Raw genomic sequence first — 9,451 nt, forward strand, 5'->3', positions numbered from 1 at the left:
TGTGAACATTAACTGAAGCTCCTGACCGGTATCTACATGATTTTATGCACTGCACTTCTGCCACATGATTGGCTGATTAGATAATTGCATGGATGCTTGTTGATGCCAGATGGGCTGGTTTGAGTATTTCTGTAACTGCTGATCTCCTGGGATTTTCATGCACAACAGCCTCTAGAATTTACTCACAATGGTGCCAAACACAACAAACATCCAGTGAGCGGCAGTTCTGTGTATGGAAATACCTTGTTGATGAGAGAGGTCAACAGAGAATGGCCAGATTGGTTCAAACTGACAAAGTCTACGGTAATACAGATAACCACTCTGTACAATTGTGGTGAGAAGAATAACATGCGTGTTGGCACTGTTTTGGCAGAACGAGGTGGACCTACACAATATTAGGCAGGTGGTTTTAATGTTGTGGCTGATCGGTGTGTATATATATATAAGTGGTGGTAAGTTTAAACTACTGCTCTATTGACTGTCACAATTTGTGGTTGGAATAAGATCAGTGCCAAAATAAAGGATAATTTTGTTGTGGAAACAGTGAAGGAAATGATGTGTCAGCTGATAGATCTCCTAAGAAACCACACAAAAGCTGATGTTCGTTTGCATAGTTTATTTTACCTCCTCTGCTTTCTCCTGCACAAGCTTGCGTTCTTGTTCGTCCTTGACATTATCGTTACCCCCTTCACATTTCTATCAGAAATAAATATTTTAAGGATGGCAGTATTACACTTAAAATGACTGAGACCAGAATAACACCTAGTTTGAGGGTAGTTGCCCATAGATGCATTGTTGTTAAAGGGATAGTTCATCCAAAAATTACAATTCTGTCACCATTTAGTCATACTCATGTTGTTCCTAACCCTTCTTCCATGGAAATAAAGTTATAGCCACCATTCACTTTCACTGCATGAAAGAAGAAGAAAAAAAAAGATTATGAGTGATTGGTGTTTGAGATACAGGTAATTCAGGTTTGGAACAACGTGAGGATGAGTAAATGACGATGATGACAATTGCATTTTTAGGTGAACTATCACTTTGAGGTTTTGTGGCATGTGGGGCTTTCCAAAAGCTGCCATAGCACATCCACCTGTTCAAATGCACAGAAAGAGCAGCTGTACTGATATCTTTGGTAACACTTTACAATAAGGTTACATTTGTTAAAATGAACTAACAATGAACAATTGTTTTTTTTTTTTTTAACTATCAATAAAGATTTATAAATGCTGTTAAAAATATATTGTTCATTGTTAGTTCATGATACCTAATGCATTAACTAATGTTAACGAATTGAACCTTATTGTAAAGTGTTACCAAATCTTTTTGATATCTGCCCACACACTTTTTCCATATCATGTTACAAAGTCAATCATAGTTTCTGCATGTTTATATTGCTAATACTGGATCTTCAAATGCAGGGAGTGGATTTTAAAACAATTACTTTAACAGTAATGATGCAAGTCTTAAACATGAAAAACCACACAATAACTTAACCGACCAAAACTGACCATAAACAGCAGAAAATAAAAGGCCACACTGCTCTGCAGTTACATTTTTATTTACATATTATTAAAACAGCAAAATATACAGAACACAAATAAAAATCAACTAAAAATCTCACTGAAGTCATTTAGAGCTGAGTTCAGCTCATATCTAATGTGGACCCAATCTACAACAATCCCACATTTAGATACAGTTTAATGCAGCGCTCTCTGATCTTCTTCGAGGGCAAAAATCAGATGTCATTCTGTTTCCTCTTCCTTCAAGTTATGACTTTTCTTCAAGACCAGAATGGGTATTTCAGGACAATGAAACAGACTATAGCTCCCATGTGGATATCCTATCAATGGAGGTTGGAGCACAGTCTCTGTGTGTCTCTGAGGAGCCTCAGGTGCTCCTGGTTGGTTCTGCACTGTTTCTGTGTCTTGTTAGGTGAAGTTTTAACTGGGGATGGTGGCAAGGCTTGTATCCCACCTAGTATTTGTAACTTAGTATTACCTTCTACACTGGCTGTCCTAGGTAGCTTCTGTCTGGGGCTGGAGGATGGCTTAGAGAGTTTCTGAACCTATAGAAATAAAATATACAAAAACATAGTGACCCTATTTTCATCGGTATTAACATCAGCCTTTGGTGATCCAATCACAAGATGTTAGGCGAGACAGATAGCCGTTTACACCTGGTAGTAATGTGCTTCTCAAATGCATCTCCTGTGACCACTTATGATCAGATTTCGATTCAATCCGATTCCTGAAAGCACTTTTATGAGCCAGTCCTTTTGAATCTACACTGTAAAACATACAGCGTGACCAGCATAGCCTGATTCCTGAAAAAATTACTCTTTTGAGTCAGTTTCTTTTGAATCTACATGCCAAAACATACAGTGCTACCTCCCAAACTAATGACTCTTATCAGCCAATTATATGTAGTGAATGAGAAACGTACTGAACCACAAGTCATCCATTTCATTTTCAACTCGAACAAAGAATTAGGCTTGTAAGACATAAATCAGAATAATTACTGTATGGTTGTTGATATGACAATGTGAAGTTAAAGATACTAATTATGAGTTTTGTTGTATTTAGTGGTATTTTATTAAAAAAATTATGTAAATAATGAATATAATATATTAGTTATAAAGCCTGTGTATACACAGTTAATCCAATAAGAATTGCATTTCTTATTTCCCAATATTTCTTCAGCAACTGTACTAAAAGGATTGTTAATGGAATCGTTAAGAGGAATTAGATTTGTTAAATAATTCCTTACGATTCCCATCCCAAGCAGTCTTTCACTGCTGTCCAGGACAAATCGGGATAGATTAACTTTTACACTAGAAAGCCGAATTTGGTTTGAGTGATCCGAAAATTGTTTTGGATCCCAGTTATTTCGCCTTGACCACTTGTAATTGAATTACCCAAGATGGATGTTAATACCAGGTGTAAACAGGGTCAGAAAAGCTTGATGCATACAGTCAAACACACTCACTGTTTGCTGATGTTTGCGGAGTGTGGAGATCTGAGCAGCTTTATCTTCCATTCTCTTGACCAGAGATCCCAGCTCTCGTTCCAGATCCTCTCTGAGCTCTCGTTTATCTGTCTCATCTATCTGCCTGACCAGCTCCTGGTGTTCACTGTCACACAAAAACACAAAGTCCCATAAAGCAACATGATAGAACCAAACAAAATTCTACTCTATCCATCTCTTGAACCGTTGCACATCCAAACAACTGATTTTGATCTGTCCACGGTCAGGATGGTGTTACTCACAAGCTCATCTGTCCCAGTTCATCCTGTAGGGTGAGCAGAATTTCAGAGATGCTACCTAGGGCGGAGGCTGCTTTGCTGGGGGAGGATGGAGGTCTGCGTTGGGCCCGCTGGGACTCAGAACCTGAATTCTGCAGAGCACTAACTCTCTCACAAAGCCTTGGGTTCCTGTGCTTCATCATATGTAACACACTTTGGACATTGGCATTGACTGAGTGGCTAGGACTGGTCGACTGGGTCAGAGAGAGTGAGAAATTTAAAATAAAAAAAGATATACGACTACAACTGTAGATTATGAAGCTATGTTATGTTGTTTCATGGTAAGGTCATACTCACTGTTCCAGCCACAAATGGTAGGCATTTAGCCTTAGGAAGATATTGAGGGGGGGGTGCCTCCATCTTCACAGAGGGGGACATCTGATGTCACATTATATGAAAGAATAAACACTACCATTATTTCTATCTGTGGTATTCTTAACTGTAAATACACTGCCACCTAGTGCTCACTGTATACTATTGCAGACCATGATTTTTACCTTAACCTTGACCTTGTCTTTCTTCTTTTTCTTTTTGCCTTTAGGTTGAGTAGCAGCAGAAAGGGATAAGAGATTGTTCTTTAGCTCTCTCTGCAACTGAGAACATAATGCATAGTTAGAAACTGCTATTCAAAGGACGGGAGAATTTGTTTGCATGGTTTTTTTACCTCCTCTGCTTTCTCCTGCACAAGCTTGCGTTCATGTTCCTCCTCTAGAAGTTTCTGTTCCAAGAGCTCAATCTTCCTCTTTAGACAAAAAACAACATACAAGATTAATTTAAAATAAAATAGAATTACACTCTCAAAATATGTTAAAAAATTCTGCCAAATATCACGGTATACGGTATTACACAATTATTATTATCAGTTACAATGACCCTTAAAGTAGTGAAAACATAAGTTTTTTTTTTTTTTTTTTTGGTTGAACAAACACTTTATTATAATTGAAACTTGAAACCATTTTTTTTTTTTTAATGGAAGGATGTGTAAAAAAAGTCTCCCTTTTGAAAATAAATAAAATAAATAGAATAAATAAGAAAGCTAAGAGAATTATAATAATAAACCGAATTATAAACATGATAAAAATAGCATGTAACTATAACGTTATATAACTAAAGCATGTTAGTTTACATGTTAGCATAGCATGTTAAATTAACTACTAAATGGAAAAATAACATAAGCTGTGAGAGCTTTTAAAGTAATGTCCTATGATTATTAATAATTAACATATACTGTAGGTGCGCAATAGTACAGCCAGACTGCTCCTGTCTGTACCTTTAACTCAGTGGTTCTCACATGGTTTTGCTTCGGGACCCAGATTTTACATTGGAAATCAAGTGGCGACCCACCATAGTAAAAACGTAACCTGTATTTAATGTATCCTGGGTCGCATTTCCTTTTATGTTGCATAGTTTTGTTCATGGTTTTCAAGTACAAGGACATGCAACAAGTGACATTATTTTTGTTGTTGACGTCAACAACAAAAACGACAGGAAGTTTTCTCTCCCCCTTTAAAAATTGAAAAGCATATTTACTTATATGAGCCCATTATTATCCCGTTTGTTTCCTAATTTCAAACATAATTCAAAGAGAGCATACATATTACACAGGAGGAAAGGCTCCTCATTACCATGGTTAGGTCAGTGTAGCTAGTCTTAAAAAATAGTAATAATAATAATAAATTATAGGATTTATGAAAAAATAAGTACTAGCTGAAACAATTAGCGCATAACACAATATTGCTCTTTTCCTCCTCAGTGCTGTTTGGCATGTCAGGGCTGCCTACTGTTTGAGAGGTTCGACTTGACTTCCTCCGTAACGCTTTAAACTAGAAAAGTCTCACTAGAATTGAAATTGGTCACATCAGTTTTGAGGTCTGTGCTCCACAATATCGAGAGAAGCCCGCACGCACGTGCCAGAGAGAAGAGCAGATCATGATCGCGAGCTGGTTCCGTTACAATCATGCAAAAGTGCAGATGAGAAGCCTTTAGCTGATTGTGAGATTATCATTAAATCTGCCTCGGCAGTCCTAAATAGGCCATCACTTGGGCGGCCGCCGAAATATCTTCAATAGGAGAACCGTGTCATTGTTCTTTCCCTGCTGTCCGCGACCCAGTCCGAATAGACCTGCGACCCACCAGCTGAGAAACACTGCTTTAACTCACACACACTCACTTATGTCAGACCCCCTCGCCTCGCTTCTCTCTGACATTTTCTCCACTACGTGTGTGTGTGGGGCAAGCTGACGAGTCTGACAGGCAGTCGAATAGGAAAGGAGATGTACAGGTAAGATTCTCCGTTTGGTTGCATTTTTTTTCTCAATACCGTAGATAAGAAAATGTACATGGTATGATAACCGTCAATTTTCATACTGTGGTATACCGTAAAACCGGTATACTGCTGCAACCCTACTGCCAAATGATATGAGTGCCTGCTGTGTGTGTATACCTCAGTGACAGATTGTGTACTTGTGAGTTTCAGATACTCTTTTTCCAGTTTTTCCAATTTGTTGAGCTGGGCCTGTATTTGTGGGTCTGTATGTGTGCTCTCCTTAAACACGGTCTCCTAAAGTCGTAACAGAGTACAGAAAAAGATAAAGAACACCAAGCATCAACAAATAATGTCATTTATTAAGAATCAAAATACTGAAAGCTGAAATTTAACTACAGGTAAAATCTGCTCACCTGTCTTTCTGTCGGAGTGATTCTGTCTCTCTCTGCACATTTCACCATTTTCCTCATGTAGTCAAGCTGTTTTTCCAGCAAAGAGCAGCGTGTTTCTGCAGAGCTCAGCTTGGAAACCAGTTCTTAAAAGAAAAAGACAGAGACTACCTTAGTACACAATAATTTAGCACTGTACCAAGGCCAGCCATTTCAAATACACTTTAGAGACAGCATCTGATAAACTAGACGATATCGTTTGTAGACAAACTTTGAGGTTGGGTTGAAAAAGCCTTGTCTGAAAATGTAAACTAGTTTTGAAAGTTTAAACTCATTTTAAATGTTTGAAGTTGCACTAACTAGGTGTTGCTAACACGTTGCTATGCATTGCTAGCATGTTTTAACGCTTAGCTAGGTATTGCTAGCATGTTTTAGCATGTCGCTATCAAGTTGCTAACATATTTAGCACTTAGCTAGGTATTACTAGCATGTTTTAGCATGTCGCTAGCATGTTTTAACACTTAGGAAGGTGTTGCTAGCATGTTTTAGCATGTCGCTATCAAGTTCCTAGCATGTTTAGCACTTAGCTAGGTGTTGCTAGCATGACGCTAGGCATTGCTAGCATGTGTTTGCATTTTACTAGCATGTTGCAAGCATGTTTTAGCATGTTGCTAGGACGATGCTTTACAACATAAGTCAGAACAGCCTGAAGGTGTGTGAAGATCTTGGTGGATGTAGCTTGAATCCTCTAAAAAAAATCCTTGAAAATTATTTTTCAAGAAAACCTCATTAAAAACAAACAATGCAACACTTTGTTACCTTTCCTCTGTGTGGAGTCTTTCTCTCTGGTGATGTACTCCTGTTCCCTCTGTGCAGAAGGGTCAGCCTTGTGTTGAACAGACTGAGAGAAGTGCTGGACTTCCTTCGCTGCCTGAACTCTCTCCAGCTCCAATCGCCGCATCTTCTCCTGCAGTGTCTTCAAAGCTGCTATCACTGCTGCTCAAGAACAGGGCCAGTTGTTTTTAATTTGATACCATTTTATAGCATGAATTTGTGATTATGCATGGATAATTCTTTTAAGTCTAGCAACAGATATCACCTAAGTCTTGTTAAAACAGCAAGTGTTAAATTGGACTCACCACTGCTTCCAGCATCAGGTGCTGCTCGATAAAGCTTTGGACTGATCTCCTGTACACCCGAGCTCTTTCTTTCCACTGGATGTGTTACTGTGTTCATGTACAGGGTCCTTGACAGTTTCTCTGGGGGCATGTGAAAACTGCCAAAATAACTCTGTTTGGATGGAGAGTCCAGATTTAAACTCTACAATAAAGAAAGATCCACAGGTCATTCATTCATTATGGCAAAAAACAACCACTTAGTATGACTGAACATAACAATTACTTAGATCTTGTTTTCAGAATCATAATTTTTTATGTCTTCCCAGAATGGCTATTAAAAATGGCTGTTAAAGTAATATTCCGAGTGCAATACGAGTTTAAGCTGAATCGACACCATGTGTGTCATAATGTTGATTACCACAAAAAATCATTTCGACTCGTCCCTCCTTTTCTATAAAAGTGCACTTAGTAATTTATTCCTCAGTTTAATTCCTAAAGAAATTAATTGTATTTTTGCAATATATATAGGAAATCATGACCACTTTAAAATGAAGTCTCCAGTCATATCAGTAACCTTATAAAAGCTGTTTTATTCTACATGGAGAGGGTCCGCACATGGGGGCTGCCATGTTAGAATCACATGAATTTAAATGATGCTGCATCAAAGCCGCTAGGTGTCAGTGTAATTCCAAGATGACACAAAGACAAATTTTACTGAGTGCACCTTTAAAAAGAAATTAGCCACATTTGAGGTTACAGTGAGGCACTTACAATAGACGTGAATGAGGCCAATTTTTTTTGAGGGTTTAAAGGCAAAAATGTGAAGCTTATAATTTTATAAACGCACTTACTTTAATTGTTCTGTTAAAACGTGTGTATTATTTGAAAAACTGTAAATTTGTTTAAACTGTTGTTTACCGGGATTAAGGCGTTATGTCGTCATGGCAACGAAATTGTAAAATTGGATATAACATCACAAAAAAAATGTTAGCAATTTTATCACACTAAAATCATGTGAACTCTCATACTGTTTACATCTTGTGGTTATACTTTTAAAACAGTGAGTATTACGGATTGGCCCCCATTCGCTTGTATTGTAAGTGCCTCTGTAACCATGATTTTAGCTTCTTTTTAAAGAAAAGGAGGGACAGGTCGATATTATTTTTTGTGGTAATCAACATTATGCCACAAATGCTGTCGCTTGAGCTTAACTTGTATTGAACCCGGAATACTCCTTTAAAAAATATCAGAAAACCAAAGAAAGGACAAGTTAGCCACACTGTTGTGTGAACATATATATAAAAACATTTTATATTATATTATACTATGTTATTATGCGAACACACTTAATGACTGTGTGTCAAACCTAGAGAGCTGCCTAACTAGACAGAATATTTAGGGTACCATAATCCGTTTCAAACTCAAAACTAGTGTAGGTTACTCACAAGGTTTAAACAAACAAAAGTGTGAATAAGCTAATGCTAAGGCTAACGGCTGGCATAACTCAATGTAAACAACATCGCTAAGAACAACAACAACCTCTAAAAGGCGTTATTACATAAAGCAAATTTACCTGATCTCGTAAGTAATCCATTATAAATAATTTTTTTCGTTACACATACGATGAGGGACTTTTCACCGGGTCACAGATGAATTCTCGAATTAGCTGTGTGTGGGTATCATGTTAACAGCTGTAGCCGACAGCGCCGCCCCGGAGAACCACCTTTCAAATTTCCCTCTTCTTTTACCGCCCTCAGTGGTTCCGCCTGAACACAATGGCTAACTTCTACATGCAAGACAAATATTTTTCTGATAAATAAATACAGACAGATAGACAGACAGACAGACAGATAGATAGATAGACAGATAGATAGATAGATAGATAGATAGATAGATAGATAGATAGATAGATAGATAGAAGACAATGAGTGATAGACAGACAGACAGACAGACAGACAGATAGATAGATAGATAGATAGATAGGATATAAAAGACAAAGATAGATAGATAGATAGATAGATAGATAGATAGGATATACAAGACAAAGATAGATAGATAGGATATAAAAGACAAAGTGTGATTGATAGATAGATAGATAGATAGATAGATAGATAGGATATAAAAGACAAAGTGTGATAGATAGATAGATAGATAGATAGATAGATAGATAGGATATAAAAGAGAGATAGATAGATAGATTGATCGATAGATAGGATATAAAAGACAAAGTGTGATAGATAATAATTATAATAATAATTTTCTTTATTTATCACACATTTGCACATATACAGTGAAATTCTTCTTTTTCACATATCCCAGCTAGGCTGGGTCAGAGTGCAGGGTCAGCCATGATACAGCACCCCTGGAGCAGAT

At 37.4% G+C, this 9,451-nt stretch overlaps 1 protein-coding gene across 1 annotated transcript; it reads right to left on the reverse strand.

Annotated features, from left to right (window-relative positions):
• Nucleotides 1–1,543: 1,543 nt before the first annotated feature.
• Nucleotides 1,544–8,909, reverse strand: cep57l1 (centrosomal protein 57, like 1). The gene is made up of 11 exons (XM_051645024.1): nucleotides 8,652–8,909; nucleotides 7,100–7,280; nucleotides 6,780–6,956; nucleotides 5,985–6,106; nucleotides 5,749–5,865; nucleotides 3,970–4,047; nucleotides 3,803–3,898; nucleotides 3,603–3,683; nucleotides 3,270–3,499; nucleotides 2,989–3,133; nucleotides 1,544–2,068 (listed from the first exon to the last, which is right to left on the reverse strand). The coding sequence occupies exons 1-11, from the start codon at nucleotides 8,670–8,672 to the stop codon at nucleotides 1,847–1,849; spliced, it is 1,470 nt and encodes a 489-aa protein (XP_051500984.1). The 5' UTR covers nucleotides 8,673–8,909; the 3' UTR covers nucleotides 1,544–1,846.
• Between the last annotated feature and the right edge of the window lie 542 nt (nucleotides 8,910–9,451).

Source organism: Myxocyprinus asiaticus, chromosome 19, assembly GCF_019703515.2.
Source record: "Myxocyprinus asiaticus isolate MX2 ecotype Aquarium Trade chromosome 19, UBuf_Myxa_2, whole genome shotgun sequence".
NCBI lineage: Eukaryota > Metazoa > Chordata > Actinopteri > Cypriniformes > Catostomidae > Myxocyprinus > Myxocyprinus asiaticus.